The sequence below is a fragment of the Fukomys damarensis genome, unplaced genomic scaffold, assembly GCF_012274545.1.
Source record: "Fukomys damarensis isolate Sample0158 unplaced genomic scaffold, DMR_v1.0_HiC HiC_scaffold_36, whole genome shotgun sequence".
Taxonomy (NCBI): domain Eukaryota; kingdom Metazoa; phylum Chordata; class Mammalia; order Rodentia; family Bathyergidae; genus Fukomys; species Fukomys damarensis.
In genome coordinates this window covers 18194410-18216881 of record NW_022900948.1, presented here as the reverse complement: position 1 = coordinate 18216881, position 22472 = coordinate 18194410, and the positions used below count along the sequence as shown (strand labels likewise).

Here is a 22472-nt window from a genome sequence, read left to right as displayed (position 1 = left end):
CATGAAAATCAACTAAAATTATTCCTTAGAAGAGCATACTATTAGCCACTAGCATGTGAACTATTTCTTCTTTCATTAGGTGGAAGAAATAAGGAAAGTAACTTCTCCTTTGGAATTAATTCTGACATACAAGCATAAAATAGTGAAAGGAAGGAGATTCAAGAGAAAGTACTGTGTTATTTTGGAGTTTGTAATACAAAATTGAATACTAGGATTGACCATTCTTTGGAGAAGTTAATTTTATCAAGTTTAAAGAAAAAAGCTGTATGGTGTTATAGCATACATTTTATTGTGACAAGATTGTTTTCTAAAAGGAGTTTTAGGGGCCAGGTATTTAGCTCAGTGGTGCCACCACCTGCCTCGCAAGTTCGCAAGTGCAAGGTCCTGAGTTTGATCCCTGCTACCAAAAAGAAATAAAGGAGCTTTAGTTTCTAAAGAGAGTTTCTTTTTTGGGGGGTGGGGTGGGGATCAAACTCAGGACCTTGGGCTAGCCAGGCAGGTGCAGTGCCACTGAGCTAAATCCCCAGCCCTTAAAGTGAGTTTCTGACACTATAAAAATTAGTCTTACAAGAAATAAAGTGGGAGGGGAGAGAGAGAGAGAGAGAGAGAGAGAGAGAGAGAGAGAGGAAAGAGGGGTCAGAGAAAAAAAGAGGGGGGGAGAGAGAGAGAGAGAGAGAGAGAGAGAGAGAGAGAGAGGGAGAGAGAGAGAGAGAAAAGAGTGGTAAATGGGCTGGGGATTTAGCTCAGTTGTTGCCACCTGCCTCAAAGTGCAAGGTCTTGAGTTAGATCCCTAGTACCAAAAAATAAAATAAAATAAAATAAATAAAGTGGTAACTAAGGAACCTAATATGTTGTCTAAGGTATTTTATGGTAAATTTAGAATTTTAAAAGGATTGTAGCGGGGGGGGGGAATGAAAAGAAAGGCACATGAATACAAAAGAGTGGTGTGAATCAAGGAGAATCATGTAAGTAAAGTAAGCCCAGAATGAGCGGAGGCTGGTGAAAAATGTTAAGAACAATAAAAAGGATTAAAAAAATACATGTTCAGCAAGAATAAGAAAGAAGGTTCAGCCCTACTGCTTGGAGCAGATGGTATAATGTTAGCAGATGATACAGAGAAACCAGAAGGACTTAACTCCTAATTTGCTTTGGATTTTCTATTAAGGAAAAATTCAAAATTAAAATGGGATAAGAGAAAAGATGGGATAAGAAATATGCTCAGAGGAAATGTTAGATATATCCGACGGGAAGGATATAGATAAGTTTCATGGAGGAGAGATTTGTCTTTGAAGAAATAGCTTTGTGAAAATGCAACGCATTAAATACAATAGATTACAAAAAGAAAAGTCTCAATATTGTATATGATCAAGTTTAGGACAGAATATTTTTTCCAAATTGTAACATCAGTGAAAATGAAATATCTTACAATAGATGGTTTAACAAACCATTGTGCCATAGTTAACTAGCAGCAGTTTTTCTTAGAAGCATACAAAATAACTGTCTTTAAAATTGATGATGTTTCAGATTTAATTTCCTCTAAAATTATATAGAACTTATGTCAACTGGGTTAGAGATCAAGATCTTTAGCTGGGAATGGTGGTGCACTCCTGTTATCCCAGACTCAAGGAGGCTGAGGCAGGTGGATCACAAGTTTCAGCCTAGTCTGGGCAATTTAGGGACTTGGAAAATTAATTAATTAACTAATTAATTATTTTAAAGGGCTTGTGATGTCAGTGCAAAGGTCCTGAGTTCAATGTGGGGCACGGTGGGGAGGCACCTAAATCCTCATTAATCAGCTCATAAAAACTGTAAAGCAAAATTTAAGTTACAAATTCCTCTGAAGCTCATAGAACCTAAAGTAGTGTACATTCTAATAGCATCATTTGGAAACCACTCTCCCACATTTTTTCTTTTTGTTTTTGTATTGGTGATCGAACTTAGGTCCTTGAGCTTGCGAGGCAGTCACCAGAACCAGAGCTAAATCCCCGACCCTCCCACCTTTTTTTTCTATTCTCTATCTGTCTTTCTTTTCTCTGATCTTTTCTTTTTTTCTCCAAATATCTGACCATTTTCCTTTCTTCTCTACTCTCTGTCCTTGTTCTTTTTTTTCTTTTCCTTTTCTTTTTCTATGCTTCTCTCTTTTAAATACTTTTTCTTAGAAATTACAAAGTACATAGCTCAAGCGTTCTATATTTCTCCTAGTAAAATCATGAAAAGTCACTTTTCACTTCTACAAATTCCATTGCTGATCTCATTTTTGTGGGTTTGTGCTACTTATGGAACTGGGAAAGACCCTCTGCAGGGCATTATCTTTCCAAATGTGGTACAAAATCTACTGAATCAAAATCTCTATCATGAGTCCTAGAAATTTACGTTCTCAACAACTTCCACATCACTACTATGGAAAAAAAAGCAAGGCTGATCAAGGCAAGTTAATGTTCCTTGGTGATTTATAGTAGTAACAATATCCAATTATTTCATTTTGTTTCAAAATTTGATCCCAGTTCTTTCTTAATACTAGTTCTTTCTTATTCCAGAGAAGAAAACTGTTAAATCTATTCTACTTGCAAACATAATGAGAGATGGATATCTGCTTCTGTTTGAGGCAGAATTCTCAGAACACAGTCATGGAAAGAAGAAAGTTGCACAGAGAAAGCACCCTGGATGGACAGAGGGAGCACTGATATGTCACTATTTAGGAGGCCACTAAATATCAGTTATTTAGCAGAGAACTGACTGGAACATTCTATGTAGGAAACTACCCAAAGCTGTGGAAAGAATCATATGAAAAGAATAAAAGAAAATGTGCATAGACCACAAAGCTGGAAACAATGCCTGTTCCAACCAGCTAAACTGGGAACTAGATAAAGGAACTAGGTAAAATACTCAGAAAGATTTTTGTCTTATTAATGAGGAACAACTATGAGACTGAGCATGCTCCAGTTAAATTCTAGTTAATGAATTCACTAAAGTAAGACTTGAAAGGATTAAACTGTTTGCAAGTAACTAGTAACTTAACATTCCTGGACAAAACTCAAGAAAACTGACTGTAATGTAAAATTATCTGGTACCTAACAAGGTAAAGAAGACCAAATCAAAGATAGCCACACATACAAATAAAAAGGAAAGTTACCCATAATGAAGAGAACAATCAATGAATCTAAATACACCTATAATTGATGTAGATATTAGAACTAGTAAAAAGAATAGTAAAATAATTATTATAATTGGACTTCATATATTCAAAAAGTTAAGTAGAGATATGGAAAATATTTTAAAAGACCCAAATCAAAATTCTAAAAGGGGAAACTAGTGTGTGAGATGAAAAATACAGAAAATAAATAAATGGCAGATTAGACACTGCTGCTCTGAGTCTAGCAACATAAAGGCATAGCAACAGATATCCAAAATGAAATAGAAAAAAGAATAAAAAATTAAAGGCATCAGTGAACTGTGAGATAACATTAAGCAGCCTAATATATGTGTAATTGGAATACTTAAAGGAGAAGGGAAGGGGACAGAAAAATAAATGAAAAGACAGCTGAAATATTTTAAATTCAATTTAATAATAAATCCAGAATTTCAAGAATCTCAACAAAATCAAAGTGCAAGACAAATGAACAAAGTGCCTATCAAGAAGTGCCCAAAACCAATGATAAAAGGAAACTCTTAAAAGCAACGAAGAAAACAGACACATGTTCAAAAGTATAAAAATAAGAATGAAACATTTTTCATATGAATGTGAGAAGATAAAATAGCATCTTTACTCAAAGAAAAACATCAATAAAGAATTCTATATATTTCTTTACAAAAAAAAAAGATAGATCACTTCTCAGGTATACAAAGCAGAAAGAATTTACCACAGCAAAATCATACTCCAAATAATGTTAAAAGAGATCTTTAAGGCAAAAGGAAAACCCACACAGACATGCACAGTAGAAAGAGAAACAACCCATTTAAATATATAAGATTTTACTCTTGGGCTGGGGATTTGGCTCAGTGGTTTGGCACTCTGATTTGGCACTCAGAGGTTCTGGTGCCTGCCTCCCAAGCACAAGGTCCAGAGGAGTTTAATCTCTGGTACCACACACACAAAAAAATCACATCAACTTTAGGGCGGGGGATTTAGCTCAATGGTGCTGCCTTCTTTGCAAGCACAAGGTCCTGAGTTTGATCCCCTGTACCAGAAAAAAAAAAAAAAAGAACTGCATAAGAGTTTACTCTTAATATCTAAAACACATTAAAGGATAAGTGACTATTATAAGGTATATAGTACATATAAAAGTAACATATGAGAAAAACAGCATAAAGACTGTGAGAAGCGAAACAAAAGTACACAGTACATTTCTTAAACACATGTGAAATAGTATATTATGACTGGAAAATATACTGTGATAAGATGTATACTACAGGACCTAAAGCAACCACTATAATACAAGAGATATAGCTACTGAGACAAGAAAGGAGATAAAATGGGGAAAAAATATTCAGTTCCAAAGAAAATAGAAGCGTTGTTAATCATTAGGCAAATAAATTTAAAATCATGACATACCATTACAGACAGATTAGAGCAGCTAAAATTAAAAAGACTAATTACATCAAGTGTTAGCAATGACCTAGAGGAAATAATTGGGAATGTGAAATGGTGCAACCATCTTGGAAAATAGCCTGGAAGTTCCTTAAAAAGTTATAAAACAGCAATTACCATTTGTTAGGTGTGGTGGAAAATGCCTGTAATCCCAGCACTAAAAGGCCTAGGCAGAAAGATCACAAGTTCAAAGCCAGCACGAGCTGCATAGAGTTCAAGGTTAGCCTGAACTACACAGTGAAACCCTGTCTAAAACAAACAAATACACATCTCCAACACACTCCTTGGTCATACCAGCCACATAATCTCCTTATGATTCCTGGGATTTGCCAAGCAACTTCAGAGTCTTCACACTTGACCTTCCCTCTGTTTGGAAAACTCTATTCCCAATGGTTCATGACTTCAGTCTCCTCAAATGTTATTGGAAACCTTCTACAACCACTACTTATATAAAAACTTATTACCTTCTATGATTTTATGCTTTATTTTTCTTCATGGCACTTGTATCCATCTGTATATTATGTGTTTATTTATTTTAAAAGAAATTTGTCTCAAAAAAATAACACATGCTGGCAAGAATATAGAGAAAGCAGAATTCTTTTACATTCTTGGTGGGAAAGTAAATTAGCTATTATGGAAAAGAAAGTAGAAGTTTCCTTCAAATATGAAGCAGCATTCTGTGGCTCAGCAATTCCACTACTAGGCATGTATACAAAGGAAATAAAACTAGTATGTCAAAAAGATACTACATCTTCATGTTTATTTGTAGCCCTTTTCACAACGGCCACAATCAAATCAAAGTATCCATCATTGGGTGAATAAAGAAAATGTGATGGTACACGTATACAACAGAATATTATTCAGTCATAAAATGAACAAATCCTGTCATTTGCAACAATATGGAAGAATTTAGAGGACATTAGGTTAAGTAAAATAAGCCAGGCACAGAAGGATAATACCATGTGGATCTCACTTGTATGAGGAATCTTAACAAGTTTCTCTTATAGAAGCTGAAAGTAGAGTAGGGGTTACCAGAGGCTGAGAGTAGACAGGAAGGAGAGAGTGTGCATGTCGGTCATTGAGTACAAAGTCAGACAGGAAGAACAAGTTTTGGTGTTCTACCGCCCTGTAGGGTGACTACAGTTAACAATAATTTATATTTCATTTAGCTAGAAGAGAGGATTTGGAATGGTCTTACCACAAAGAAATGATAAATGCTTGATGTGATGGATATGCTTGATTTGATCATTATATAATACATAAATGTATCAAAATATCAGTGTTCCATAAAAATTAAAAATAAATTTTTTTTGTTCTCTCCATATGCCACTCCTAAAATACAAGTTTATGAAAATAAGATCTTCTTTTGATCACACAGGTATCTCCACTATTGAGATTAGCATTAGAAAACAGTAAATGTTCAAACATTTCTGCTAATCAGATTATTTGGGGGGGGTACTGGGGACTGAACTTGGGTTCTTGCACTTGCGAGGTAGGTGGTGGAACCAATGAGCTAAATCCCTGGCCCACTAAATTCTTAATTGTAGAAATATCCACAAGTTACATTAATGAGTTTATAATCAGTGAAGTAAATTTTAAATAAGAAATTATATCAACTCAATAGTTAATGAGCAGTATGTGAGAATTTTAGAATATGTCCAAAACTTTCAAAAAAATAAAATGATCTCTTTCAATCTTTAGTTTATTTATTATTATTTTTTTGATACCAAGAATTGAACTTAGGGCCTTGTGCTGGCCAGGCAGGTCCTGCACCACTGAGCTACATCCCTAGCCTATTGCCCTTTAGTTTAATAACTAAATTTAATAACTAGTTATGGAGTTTTCCATCAGGAATATCCTAAAATTTCATCTAAAGATTAAAAGATACACTCAAATATATGCTTATCTATATTGATAATTATAAAAGGTAATTATTCTAAGTTAATTAAAAATACTGAGAAATGACTGCTTACATATTTAATGATTAAAAGCTGAGTGGCTATGAATATATTTGCTTTTGTTAAATATTGATTTCAGATTCCTAATGTGTTTTTACAATATGTGAGTTTCAGAACAAACTGTATACAGCAGAAAACATTTGGTATCATTATCTGATTTCTTTACAAACACAGAATACAAGTCCACTGGTAAACATTTAAATAACTTAGAGTAAATACATTCTAGACTTCATATACTTTATTATTAAGGGTTCCAGAGTCATAACTATTTAATTAAAATAAATTTGGACTGTCCTTTGTGTTATCTAACTATTACATTAAGGCACAGATAATAGTAAAATCACTTCACACATTTCAATATAAAAATATATATATTGCTTAGAGAATATTTACTAACCCTAGAAAGAATAAAATTTAAAGGGGAAAAAAAGATTTATTTATTCAGAAATCCAATGAGCACCTACTATATATGTGTAAAGTACAGTACTGCTGACCCTATCCATCTGAGTCAACAGCAAAAATATCTCCAGCCTTAAAAGAAAATGTTAAGATATTAACATTGAAATTAGTTCTTATTAAGGATTCTCATTAATGCCAACCAAGAACACGAAGACTATGCCAGAAAAACTGAATTCCTGTACTTCTTACTTTAGAGAAACACTTTCTGTGCTCTTTAGCCTTCTCTCATCTGAAATAATCAAAATAAGTCCTTTTTCCAGCACCCAGATAGCTACCACTATAGCATTTATTGGTTTATATAACACACAACAGTCATATACTGATTAAATTAAAGGATTTTTTGTTTGTTTGGTACCAGGGATCAAACTCAAGACCTTGTACTTGCCAGGTAGGTACAGTGCTACTGAGCCACATCCCCAACCCTTATACTAAAGTTTTAAACTGTTATTTAAATATTTATTTAACTTTTTTGAATGGCTATTTAGGTAAGTTCTTTTAAGGCAGAAATTTTAACATATTGTTCAGAGTCCTCTATTATCAAATAGTGTTGTAAATATATTAAGTATTTGGGGAGGAGGGCAGAGGAGACTGAGCTTTTAAAACATGTATTTTATACTTTTGTATGACAAGTTCATGAAAATGGGGGAAAGTGATGCAATCATACTCTGTTTTAAGTGAACAAAGAATCAACAAAATTTTTAGCTTGGTACAGTAATTAAAATGGAAATGTCAAATCAAACATTAATTCTTTGTATTTACTGAATATTTACTGTCTGGGGGAGGCTCTGGTGGTCTTTGGCAGACATCACTAAGAATCCTTACAACCATACTACAAGTTACAGACTATTATGCTAATTTGACAGCTGAGAAAACTAAAATTCAGAGATAGTAAATAACTTCTCAAGCAAACAGTACCATATATGATTTAAGTGTTACATAACTGAGTATAATCAGATTTTACTTTGAGAAAAATATGCAGAAATAGCATTCAGAATTTTTTCAGCAGGAGCTGTTATCTTTTTATATGGTCTTATAAAAAAGATATATTTGAATAAACTTATTTATAACCAACTGTTTCTTCCAATAACCAGAGAGCCAAACTGAAAAAATACAAGGAATCAAAACAAGAAAGGAGTTAGAAAAAAATGAGTGCTATTATAAGAGAAAAAAAATATTACTCAAAAGATTTAAAGTATTAAAACAAATCCAAAGGGGTTGTCATCTAATTACTAGAAATAATAAGAATTTTTTTTATCCCTACTTTTTTTTTCAGCTTTAATTGAGTTTATTGGTACATTTTAGGGATACAGTACAGTTACATTCATTGTTGGGATCTTGTACCTCTACATGACAAGTCTTGATTCTCATTTTTTCCCCTTACCCCTGCCCTCCCTTCACCCCCTCCTCCCCTCCCCATCTACAAACACTTTATTTTCATCTTTTCATTATCTCACATTTTTTTCTTTTCCCTTATTACCCTTCCCCTACCCATCCCACCTTCCCTACACCTTTAGCTCCTTTCTTCCCATTTCTAAATGTCAGTAATGTTATTAGGATCTTGTGTATTATTGCAGATTATTCACATCAGGAAACTATTTGGTAATAAGAATTTAAAGATAATAGGCTATAAGATCTCTATACATGAAAAATAGCTACACTGCTACATACAGCAGCAAAAGTTAAAAAGTATAAATTAGTTCAGGGATTTAGCTCAGTGGCACTACGCCTGCTTTATAAGCACAGGTCCTGAGTTCAATCCGCAGTATAAAAAAAAAAAAAAAAAGTCTACATTGAAAGAAAGGTGGCAGTGAACATTTCCTCCATATACACACTTTGCCTCCCCTCTCCCTCACACACACACAATAAGGTACCTAGGAAGAAATTAAAGAAATAGTTTGAGACAAATTCTTGTTTGTAGTCTTGATTTTTAGGATAGATAGGATTCACTGACCAAGACACCAAAAGCATTAACCACAAAAGACTGACATTAGGCGTTATGTACATGTTCCAACTACCCACAATGAATGGATTCACTAAGTACTGCAAACATGTACTACTAAAAATTTTTAATGAGATCCTTTTTATCAAAAAAGTACCATGATGAAAATGAAAAATTCTTACATGAATTTAATAGTGATAAATTTGGAGAAATCTATGATAACTGTTCATGAAATTATTTTTCTAAAAATAACTCTTACACAAACTAGCAAAGAACAAGCCTAAACACAAAATTCAGGACAGATATGATTAAAATTAAACGAATACCTATATCTAACAATAGTTTTGATCTCATTACTTTTTATTCATTTATTTTGTTACTGGGGAACGAACTTGGCTCCTTGCACTTGCGAGGCAGGTTGGCCGCACCACGGAGCTAAAACCCTGGCTCCTTGATCTCATTATTTTAATGGCACACATAAATCTTGTGCCAGATGGAGGTCAATAATGTAAATATATACGTTTTTAAAAATCAATAAACAAATACTTTAACTATAACCAATATCTCAAACAAATCATGAAAATTTTTTAATGATGTTTTAAACAGTGAAGATGGTAAGAAATCCAAGTCATAATAATCTCATTAACATTAACATGCTCAATACCATTCAATCTTGCTAAGTACCAGGTGCTGTGGAATATACAAATAGTGGAGACATAGTCCTTGCTCCCTAGGCCTATGAACTAGTTAGCAAGCAGTAAAATATATATCATGTAGATAAGTCATATTTCCACTTACATCTCAAATCAATCTGTTTTTCTCCATCTCTTAGCACTAAGCTATACACATACTTCCTGGACCTCTGTAACCTTTCCTAATGATCTCTTTTCATTCTATCCCAACCTAGTCACTGTACCACAGCTACACTAATTTGAAAATCAAGAGGATTGGGCATTCTTTGGAGAAACTGACTTTATTTAGATTCAGAAACTCCAGACATAGAGCTAAAAGCAGGGATTTGTGTGAAAGCCTGTCCTGAACAACGAAAGCCTTGTCTAATCTGCCTCTATGGCTTTATAAAATGCCTGCTCCAAGGAGAGAATGAGGTTTCACCTTTAGAAAACTCAACCACACTGACTTGTAGAAACTGATACCCTAACCCTAACCCTAACCCTAACCCTAACTGATATTTTTAGGTTCCCTTAAGAAAAATGCCAGGTTGACAAACTACCTTTGAGTGATATCCACTAGGAGATGGGTAATCAGCTTTTTAGTGTCTCAGAAAAATAAAAGATATTATACCCATGAACAAAATGCTGGTAGGTATGGTGGTGCACAGCTGTAATCCCAGCACCTGGGAGGCAGAGGCAGGAGGCCTGCTCCAAGTTCTAGGCCAGCCTAGGCTACATAATGAGTTCAAAGCTCATCTGAACTACATAATGAGACCCTATCTCAAAAAAACTACCCTCCCCAACCAAAATACTATAAAAAAGGGAAAACAAATGCGAAAAATCTCTAATAAATTAGATGTAATAGTAGAAATAAATAATTTGGTATAAACAGTTGATAAAACTAAGAAAATATCTCAAAAAGGCTAGAATATAAAATTAAACATGCAATCCAATAAAACGGGGATTAGCAAAGTTTTTCTGTAAAGGGCAGACTATAAATACGTAAGTATTGCATGCACAGCCTCTGTTGCAACTATTCAACTCTGACACTGCTGTGAGAAAATATCCCCCAGGACTGGGCCCTCCTTAACTGTTTACCTTGCTTCTAAGTTATGTTAATTTCTGTGGTGGCTCTCTTACATAAAATACAGTACAATGTATTGTACTAGTCTATTTTTTCTCACTGAGTTAATCAGTACTTTTTAGGTATACAGTACAGTTACATTCATCATTGGGATCTTGTACCTTTATATGACAGATCTTGGTTCCAGAGTCTCTATTAAATATTTTAAAAATATGAAAAAAAGAAGAGAGTAATAGGAAGTAGTGAAAAGTTTTAATAATTTCCCAAATTATACATCCCGTGGTTTCAAAAATATTTCAATATATATGTTATTTTATTTCATTCATACCACTAGGTCCTCTTAGTTCATTGAAAAGAAAGTTTTGTGCTATTATCTATTTGTTTCTTTTTTGTAAGAATCTTTTTTTTTTTTGGTCTATGACTTGTACGCTAACATTTTGGCCTTTCTTTTAAGGTTATGGTACTCAGTGTAACAATTGTTATTATTTAATTAATTTGTTATGAAATTTTGTTTTATTTTTTCATAGAAGGAGACTTTTTAAAATATTTTCTTTATTAAAAAAGAAGCAAATAATTACCAAAGAATATCTGCAATACATATAAACAGAAGATCCTTTATTTCAGAAGAAATACTTTGCTGCTCTGATTTTTTTATAGTTATAATTTACTTTTAATCTTTAAAAAAAGCATATTATGTTAAGGATAAAACACTATTCCTTGTTAAGAGTTATTTGCAAATATTTACACTGTAAGACATACAACAACATGGGTAAGGTATATGTTGAAGAACATTTTTTAGCTCCTCAAATGAGCATTAATACAATTTCCTTATCACAGGGTCACCAAAGCTGGGATTTGAAGTATTGATAGCCACACTGAGCATATGAGAATTCTAAGTGCTTTGGAATACACAATAGTTTTATGACACTCTGAACACAATATTTCCCTTTATAAGAATCCACATACAATGCCTTTAGTTAACCACATGTTTTTTATATGTAGCTTGATTCACTATAAATGCTGTTATAACACCTGTGGTTTCCCTCATTAAGAACTGAATGCTATTGTGAAAGGAATTGTTTCCCTAATTTCTTTCTCGGTAAGTCTGTTATTTGTGTACAAGAAGGCTATTGATTTTTGGGTGTTGACCTTGTATCCAGCTACTCTGCAAGAAGTGTCAATTAAGTCTAGAAGTTTTTTGGTGGAGTTTTTTGGGTCTTCATTATAGAGTATCATATCATGAGCAAATAATGACAGTTTAACTTCTTCCTTTCCTATCTTTATTACTTTAATTTCTTTCTCTTGTCTAATTGCTATGGCTAATGTTTCCAGAACTATATCAAAGAGGAGTGGTGATAGTGGGCATCCTTCTCTTGTTCCTTATTTTAATGTGAAAGTTTTCAGTTTTTGGCCATTTTATACTTTTTTGGTGAATACTCTAGGAAAATTATTGGTGTTTCTAGTAAATTACACACAGTATATATTTTTTATTATGAAAAGGTTACTTAAGGAGTGATTAAGTTAGTTAAGGTTCAGAATGCATTATAGGTATTTCCATTATTTCTTGTGGGAAAAACAGTTTTGACTTACAAGAACTTGAGGTACAACCAGCTCTCACAAATGAATTGAACTCATAAGTCAAGGGTCCACTGTATTGATTATGAGAGTATAAACTGATGATCCATTTCCAGAGGGCAGTTTGGTGACATGAAATAAAATCCTTTGAGTATCAACATATATAGAGCCACAAAGAGAAAATTTCATACCTCATGTGACAAGTTACAGTCAAAACATAGGTGCACTAAAAACATTATAGAAAATTACCCTCAGCCTCTGTATAAAAGGTAAAATGAATTTCATATTTAGACTTGTTTCATTCCCACAATAACTCATTATGTATATGTAAATGTCCAAAAAAAGCTGAAATCATTAATACTTTTGGTCTACAAACATTTGAAATAAGGGTTACTCAGCTGGAATTATTTTATAAATTTTTCTGTTTGCTTATTGAGACAGGGTCTCACTATGAAGTTCAGGCTGATCTTGAACTCACTATGTAATCCAGGATGGCCTCACATTTGAGGTAGTACTTCTGCCTGCTGGGATTACAGGTATATTCCCAACCCACAGCTTTCAATCTATATTATTTTAGCAAGATTTTCTTAAGACTCTTTTTCATATTGATTTGTCAGAAAAATAAAATAGCCTTACCTGAACTGTACGTCCTGCATTGATATGCTCTTCATGTAACTTGTCCCAGATTCTACACCGTTGAAACTATAAACAGAGAGAAGGTAAGGTGTTGAATTTTTAATCACTAAAGGAAAATTTGCAATTGCCACAAAAACTCCTACTTACCTACTCAAATATATCACCTAGAGAAGATAGTGATTTAGTAACGGTCTTTAACTTTCCATACAAGTGGGAAATTTTCAATAATATTACATATACAATTCTAGAAGTCATAAAGCAAACAAAAGGTCACCAGATCCAGGTTACTTTACTGGAAAGGTGTGTGTAGGTTGTGTGTATTGCAAACTCTCTGGAAATGGAAAATATAAAGAACAAAAAGTAAAGAATAAAAAGATTATTAGCATTCCTTATATACTTCTACTATTTGAGGAACTTTTAAATGCTTATCAATGATAGTGTTAAGAGTTAGAAACTAAAATTTGAATAAAAATTAATATATCTTAAAAGCAGCCAGAGAAAAAAAGACATGAGAAGTATAGAGGAACAAAGACAGGAATGAGAGAAAATTTTTTGTGAGAAACAACATAAACCAGAAGACAATGGAATAATATACTGAAAGTACTGGAAAACAACAGACAATTCAATGAAGAATTGTGTACCCAGAAAAATGAAGGCAAAATAAAGATTTTTTGAAACAAAAAACTCAACAGAGCTCATCACCAGTGGAGACATGTATGATAAGAACTGTCAAAGGAAGTACTTTAAAATGATGGATGTACTGAAGATGAAGCTCAGTGGTAAAGTGCTTGCCTAACATGTACAAGGCCCTGAATTCAATCCTCAGCACTACAAGGGGGGGAAAAAAAAGAAAGAAAGAAAAAGAATGGTAAAGTGATAACTGACAAAAATCTGGCTCTACACAAAAGAATGCAGGGCTGAAGATTTAGCTCAGTGGTTCTGTTGCCTGCCTCCCAAGTGCAAGGCACTTGTTTGAACCCCAGCACACACACACACACACACACACACACACACACACACACACAAACCCAAAACAAACAAGGAATGTAACTGGGCGTAATCCCAGCACTTGGGAGGCTGAGCCAGGAGGATCACTGTGAGTTCCTGGGCTACACAGTGAGTTCCAGGTCAGTCTCACTACATAGTGAGACCCTGTCTCAAAAAAAAAAAGGAATGTAGAACAGTAAAAATATAGGCCAATATAATTTTTTCTTACTTCTCAAATCTCTTTGAAAGGTAACCCTAAAGCAAAAACAACATCTGTGCATTGGGGTGTTAATAATATAGAGGGAAGTAAAATACATAAAAAACAATAATACAAAGACCCTAAGGAAATAAATAGAAATAAATAATTGAAAGATTTTTATAACACATATTAAGTATGTATATAATTACTTGAAAGTAGACTATGTTAACAGTGTATATTCTGAACCATAAGACAATTACTTAAAAATAGTAAGAGGTATAATAATCCAACAACACAAAAAATGGAATAATAAATACAGTTAATCCAACAAAAGGAACAGTAAGAAGAGAAAGAGAACAAAGTATAGATGAGAAAAATAGACAAACATAGCAGTGGTAGATTTAAAGACAATCATGTGACAAAACTGAACATTTGTTTATTACAAAAACTCTTAGAAAATGTAAAATATAAGCTCCTCCTCCCAAAAGAGGGCATCTATAAAAACCCTATAGATAATGCTATATTATCTATAATATTAAGGACCATTTTCTGATATTGGGAAGGAAGTAAAGATATCTTATCTCACCTGTCCTATTCAACATCATACTGGAGGCCCTAACTGGCACAGTAAGGTAAAAAGAGTGAGGGAGGGAGAAAAGGTAAAGATTAGAAAGGAAGAAATAAACTCATCTTTTCATAGATGGTATGACTGAATACATATCAAAGGATCTACAGAAAACCTACATAATATTAACAATGACTGGGGGTCATAACTGAAGATTACTCATATAATGAATGTCTTCCAAATATCAAAAACATAAAAACAACAACAAACACATAGGATATATTCCAGGAATAATCTCAATTTAATTCACTAGAGAGTACTGTGTTGAATACCTGAGTAGGTTAATAGACTTGTTATACACTCCACTTCCAAGTGTCAACATTGCATGCATGGTTTTTTTCATATAATGCCTTAATCTTCACAACCATCTTTGAGGATAATTATAATTTCACCATCATAATTGTCTCAAGGCACAGACATTTGCAGCTTTCCCAAGAAACATCAAATGTGGATGTTAAATGTGTGGATGTTATGGTGTACCATATAGTGCTGTGTCAACATAGTGTGTTTCTATCTGACTGGACATAGCATATTCCATAGGGAGCAAGTGAGCTCGGATTTCAACAATAAACAATGTCTGAATGGCAACAAATGCTGAGTTACATATTATTAACAGTGTAAGAGAAAGCAAAACTATTCAATTTCATATTTTTTCCATCTTTTTATTGGGGAAAATAAACTTCAAAACAGAGAAGGATAAAATCAAATGATTAAGAGGAAAATAAAAACCAAGAAAGAAAAAGAATAAACACAAGTACTTCCAATGACTTCAACAGGCCCAGGGAAAATATATTACCTTTTTTTCTTTTATTTATTTATATTGTTAATTGGTACATTTTAGGTATACAGTACAGTTACATTCATCATTGGGAACTTGTACCTTTATATGACTTATCTTGATTCTTACTTTTTTCCCATTCCCAGTCTTCCCTTCACTGGCTCTACTGTTTGCAAAGACATTGTTTCTATGTTTTTCCTTTTCTCACATTTTTTCTTTTCTCATTTTACCTTTCCCCTACTACTCCTACTTCCCCTACTCTTTCAGACCTTTTCTTCCTATTACACAATTTCAATTATACATTCCGATCCTTATTTACATTGTTTTTTCACACCAAGAAACTATTCGGTATCTGCACATATGTGTTTCATTAATTTCACTTCAGAGTATGTCCTCAATGTGCATCCACTTGGCTATAAATGTCTCTAGTTTCTCATTCTTTATGGCTAAACAGTACTCCATTTTAGAACAAAAAACACATCTTCTTTATCCAGTCTCCAGTTGATGGGCAACTGGGCTGTTTCCAAGTTTTAGCTATTATAAACTGTGCTGCTATAAACATGGGTGAGCATATATCACTGTGGTATGATTCTTTTAATTCTTTTTTGTTTGTTTGTTTGAACTCAGGATCTTGAATTTTCGAGGCAGGCTGCAGCACCACTGAACTAAGTCCCTGGCCCTGATTCTTCTAATTCTTTTAAGAAGATACCCAGCAGAGGAATAGCTGGATCAAATGGGACTTCTAATCCTAGTTGTTTGAGGCATCTCCATATTGATTTCCATATGGTTGCACCAGTCTGCACTCCCACCAATAATGAAGAAGGGTTCCTTTTCCCCACAACCCTGCTAGCATTTGTTATTGGTTGATTTCTCGATAGCAGCCATTCTTTCTGGGGTGAGATGGAATCTCAGTGTTGTTTTCAGCTGCATCTCTCGAATGACCAGTAATGTTGAACATTTTTTCATACATTTATTTGCTGCTTTTACTTCTTCATCTGAGAAATGTCTATTCATTTCAGATGCCCATTTTTGAATTGGGTCTTTATATTCTGGGGGGGCTTTTTTGTTTGTTTTTTTAGTTCTTTATATATTCTAGATAGTAGACCTTTGTCTGAGGAATAGCTGGTAATTTTTTTTCCCACATTGTAGGTTATCTCTTAGCTCTGTTGGTGATTTCTGCTACAGTGCAAAAGCTTTTCAATAAGATGAGATCCCAGTTCTTTATTCTCTGTGCTAGTTCCTATGCTACTGAGGTTTTTGTTCATAAAGTCTCTTTCTATGTTAATATCTTCAAGAGTGCTACATAACTTATCTTACAACAGGTTTTGTATTTCTGTTTTAATATTTATATCTTTAATCCACTTGGATTTTAGTTTAGTGCATAGTGAAAGACAGGGGTCTAGTTCTAACCTTTGGCAAGGTGAAATCCAGTTTTTCCAATACCATTAATTAAAGAGTCTATCTTTCCTCCAGTGAGGGTGGTTGGCTCCTTTGTCAAAGATGAGGTAGCTGAGTATGTCAGATGTTTCTGCATCTTCTAATCTATTCCACTGATGCTTGGGTCTGTTTCTTTGCCAGTACCAAGCTGTTTTTATCATAATTGCTTTGTAGTATAGTTTCAAGTTGGGGACTGTGATACCTCCTCCATGTCTCTGTTGTCTAGAATTGCTTTTGCTATTCTAGATCTCTACTTGTTCCACAAGAATTTTTGGATTGTTTTCTCTTGTTCTGTGAAATATACTGTTGGGATTTTAATTGGAATTGCACTGAATCTGTATAGCAGTTTTGGAAGTATGGCCATTTTCACCATATTGGTTCTTCCTACCCAGGAACAAGGGATGTCCTTCCATTTCCTTATATTCTCTTTGATCTCTTTTTTCAGAGTGCTGTAGTTCTCAATGTAGAGGTCTTTTTCTTCCTTTGTTAGATTGATTCCTAGATATTTCATTTTTGGGGATGCTATTGTGAAAGGGATTGTTTCCCTAATTTCACTCTCAGTGAGTCTGTTATTTGTGTACAAGAAGGCTACTGATTTTTGAGTGTTTACCCTGAATCAAGCTACTCTACTGAATCTGTCAAGTCTAGAAGTCTTTTGGCAAAGTGTGGCTTTTTTTTCCTTCATTGGTTTTTTGGAGTTTGGGCTTTTTTTTTTTTTTTTTCGTTTTACTTCATTCTGCTATTTTTTTTTCTGTTACATTTATTTAAACCTATTATTTCCTTTTATTCCTTAATAGGGTAATTTATCTCACTTTTCTTTCCTCCACATCTTCCATTGCTTAATTTTTTATTTTTACTTTTTTAATTTATCCAAGCACATTCCCTCTATCTTGTGTAATCATTAAACTTTACAAATCTTAAGATAGTTAACTCTATGCTATTACTGTTGAATTCTTTTTTGTTGTTAGTGGAGGCCACATTAAGTAAGTATTTACTGTATGTCACTGGTTAGTTTATCATAGTGCTTTCACTGTGACTGCAGATCTCTTTCATATGGTTTAGGGTTGTACACTATTAGTTCTTAGGATATGTCAATATCCAGTTTGTTTTTGACACTATTATTCGTACTGACTTTGTTGCTATTGCCAGTTTTGCACAGTTGTTGCTATTAGTTGGTATCTTACATATACCAATATCTGGATTGCTTTTATTTCATTAAAAATACTGTGATTCATTCCCATATAACTAGATAGTAGGCCAGTTATCCTGCATCCTCTCCTCCCAAACTGAGGGAAGTGGTTGGATCTTAGGATAGAGAAAAAGACCTATAGTTAACCACACCCATGTGCATCACTGAAAAGTAAACATTAAAGAGGACTCCATAACAGCAACAGTCTATCCACTACAATTGATCCTTAATCCTTAGTGCACGCACGCATGCACACACACACACATACACACACACACACACAAAGTGAAAATTAGGGCCACGGATTTAGCTCAGTGGCACTGTGCCTGCTCTCATAAGCACAATATCAAAAAACGGGAAAAAAAAAAAAAAAAAAGAAAAAAAGAAAAAGAGAAAAAGAAGAAACATGAGAAGACAAGTAAACAAAACAGCTTCCAAACTCTCAACTCCCCCAAAGCTGATCCCTGGAGTATCAAGGGGGATGAAATTAAAAGCCAAAAAAGTTCAAATAGCTGAACTATTTGAAATCATAAAAGAGAACAGAAAAAAAAACATATAAAAAGGTGCTTAGTGTGCTCAAAGAAGATAAAGTAAGTCCCTGAATTATAAAAAAGTTCCATTCTAAAGAACATTTGTTGTAAGTCAGGTTTGTTTGTAAGCCCGACAAAGTGAGCCTTATGCACCTTTGACACAAATATGCAATGTAAAGTATATAAGACCTTGTCCTTGTTGTTTAGAATTGTGCCAATAGCTGAACTTCATGTTATAAGAATGAGTGTTGTCTATCATCTTTTTGCCTTGCTCCAATCGTCAATTCTTTTCACTTTTGTTTCCATGTTTATTGCTTTGCACTTCCTAGCAGTCCCCTCCACATCACCACTGCTTTTACTCTTGCTTCTGGACATCTGGGTTCTCACTGAGTACTGTAGTACGGTACACTATTGCACTATTCTAATAACCACACAGCAGAACCGCTGTGATGATGTCCAGCAGACGTATGAGCTGCTTCCATGAAATGTTCACATCTATGCCTGTTTGTAATGTGAGGTCCATTCATATCTGTGAGTTCACTACTTGAATGTGTGTAAGACCAGGACTTAATTTATAACTAAACAAATAATGGACTTAACCATCACATTTACAGAAGACACTAATAAAACCTATATGTACTAAAAAAAAAAAAAAATCCAAAACAAATGACCAGCTTAGCAAAGAGAGTCTATGAGAGAGAGCGCATAGTCTATGAAAAGGTACCAACATAAACCTAGGCAATTAAAAATTTCATTGAAAGTATCAGCAGGAGATGTGACCAATGTAAGGACAGAGTGTCAGAACTAGAAGACAGGACTGATATCAATGACCAATTACTTAGAGATACCTTAAAAGCTACAAAAGAACATGAAAAATGGATCCAACAGATGCTAGATAACACAAAGAAGACTAATTTAACATTAACTGGAATTAGTGAAACATCAGAAGACAGCACAAATGGTATAGAAAAACCTGTTTACAGAAATAATACCAGGAAACTTTGCAAATATGAGGAAAAAATTTTAGCATACAGAAAAGTGAAACATATAGAACTCCAAACAACCATGATCACAAAAGAACCTCTTATGGAGGGCCGGGGGTTTGGCTCAGAGGTTCCTCTGCCTGCTTCACAAGCGCAAGGGCCTGAGTTCAATTCCCAGGACCAAAAAACAGAACCTCTTAACATATAATGTGCAAAATTCCAGAAGTCCAACACAAGGATGGAATATTTTAAGAAGCTACTAGAGAAAAATACAAATCACTTATAAAGGTAAGCCCATTAGAATTACAGCAGACTACTCTATACAAACTTAAAAGCCCAGAAGAGCATGTAGTGAAGTGTTTCAAGTCCCAAAAGAAAACAAGTAACTCATGTTGATATATCCTACAAATCCACCTCTCAAAATTGATGAAGAAATAAGATCTTTCCATGACAAAGAACACATTAAGAAAGTCATACATCTTTCACCGTGTACTAACCTAAAATCCAAACAGATCAAAGATCTAAATATTAAAACAGAACCACTACATCTGATGGAAGAGAGAATAGGTAGAATACTTGACAACATAGGAATAGGCAAAGACCTCATAAACAAAACCCAGACCACAAGGGAAATACTATAAAGAATCAGCAACTGGAGGCAACCCATTCAGGGCCCCTCCTGTCTCCCAGGAGCTATTCTTATTCCCCATTCCTGTTCCCCAATAAATTTTCCTGCTCTTAACCTCCACTGTTCCTTAGAACTCATTCTTCAACTTCAGGTGACATGAACTTGGCATATCTGACATCTAGTGGGTTGGGAGCTCCATCTACTCCTTTTTTATCAGTGTAGTTAAGAAAGAATGGCTGCTAACAAGAAATCAACCAATGACAAGTGCTGGAGGGGCTGTGGGAAAAAAGAAAACCTACTCCACTGGTGGAGTACACACTGGTGGTGGGAGTACAGACTGGTGCAACCACGGTGAAACCAGTGTGGAGATTTATCAAAAAACTAAAACTAGAAGTTCTGTTTAAAAGCATCATACCACAGTGATATATGCACACCTGCGTTTAGAGTGGCACAGTTTGTAATAGATAAATCTTAGAAACAGCCCAAATGTCTGTCAATCAGCAAGTGAATAAAGATTTTTTTATGCAATGGAGTTCCTCTACCATAAAGAAGGATGAGCTTCAGACATTTATAGCTAAAAGGAGGGACCTTGAGACCGTACTCATAAGTGAAATAAATCAGACACACATATTTAAATACTGTATTGCTTCTCTGATGAGAGAAACTCAAAATAGAAATAAGGACTAAATGTATAATAGATATTGGGAAATGGGAAGAAAATGTTTAAATGGGAAGGGGAACAAGGAAGAAGGGAGGGAGAAAGGAAGGAAGAAACAAGAAAAAAGTGAAAATAGAAGGAAAAAATGGAAACAGAGCTCTTGTACATAGGGAAGGGAAGGGAAATGGGATAAAATAAAATTTATTTTTAAAAAAGAAAGAAATTCATGACCACCAAACCAGCACTCCAGAAAATTCTCAAGAATATCATAGAAAGAGACAATGAAGGTAAAATGTGAAAACATCTAATAAAATAAATACACCATGCAGGGTGAATAGTTAAGCAGAAGGGAGGGGGATCCGGAAATGAATGATAGGAATAAGTCAATACCTTTCAGTAATAACTTTTTAAAAAAGAAAGAAATTCATGACCACCAAACCAGCACTCCAGAAAATTCTCAAGAATATCATAGAAAGAGACAATGAAGGTAAAATGTGAAAACATCTAATAAAATAAATACACCATGCAGGGTGAATAGTTAAGCAGAAGGGAGGGGGATCCGGAAATGAATGATAGGAATAAGTCAATACCTTTCAGTAATAACACAACCAGATATAGTGGAGCATGCCTGTAATCCCAGCACTCAGGAGACTGAGGAAGGAGGATTGCTATGATTTGAGGCCAGCCTGGGATACATAGTGAGTTCAAGACAGCCTGAACTATATATAGTGAGACTTTGTCTCAAAAAAAAAAAAAATTATGGAAACAAGTGGAAATATACCCTTACCATATACCCTTGAATAATCAATGTGTCACAGAAGAAATCAAAGAAGAACTTAGTTCCTACATTCAAAACATAATGCCAACACAAGATACCAAAACCTACAGGACTCTATTAAAGGAAGTTTGTAGCTGTAAATGACCACATGAAAAAAACAGAGTCCAAATAAATAACCTAATGATACACCTAGAGAAATAAAAACAGGCTTTGTTCTGCTTCCTGATGGTGTACCCATGCCAGAGCTACTGGCTACCACTGCCATCACCACTGAGCAGAAGATGGCTGTCTCCCATACACCAATCTTAGAAAATCTGTCAGGGACATCTTCACCAAGGGCTATGGATTTAGCTTAATAAAACTCAATTTGAAAACTAAGTATTAAAAAAAGAAAACCAAAGGAACCCTTCTTCATTGTTGGTGGGAGTGCAGACTGGTGCAACCACTATGGAAATCAATATGGAGATACCTCAAAGAGCTTGGACTGGAGGTTCCACTTGACCCAGCCATCCCTCTGCTGGGTATCTTTCCAAAAGAACTAAAAGAATCATATCACAGAGAAGTATGTGCACCCATGTTTATAGCAGCACAGTTTGTAATAGCTAAATCTTGGAAACAGCCCATTTGCCCATCCGTTGGAAACTGGATAAAGATGTGGTTTTTCTATATAATGGAATATTACTCAGCCATAAAGAATGAGAAAATAGATTCATTCATAGGAAAATGGATACATATTGAAGATATACTCCTAAGTGAAATAAATAAGTCAC

The 22472-nt window shown here is 34.3% G+C and overlaps 1 protein-coding gene across 3 annotated transcripts in view; it reads right to left on the bottom strand.

The window, feature by feature from the left end:
- The window catches only part of Stx17 (syntaxin 17), a 65535-nt gene that overhangs the window by 26359 nt on the left and 16704 nt on the right, over positions 1-22472 (bottom strand). For all 3 annotated transcript variants that reach the window (XM_010614370.2, XM_010614372.2, XM_010614371.3), the window contains exon 3: positions 12911-12976. In XM_010614370.2, coding sequence (XP_010612672.1) covers positions 12911-12976 — 66 coding nt within the window. The remainder of the gene's footprint in view (positions 1-12910; positions 12977-22472) is intronic.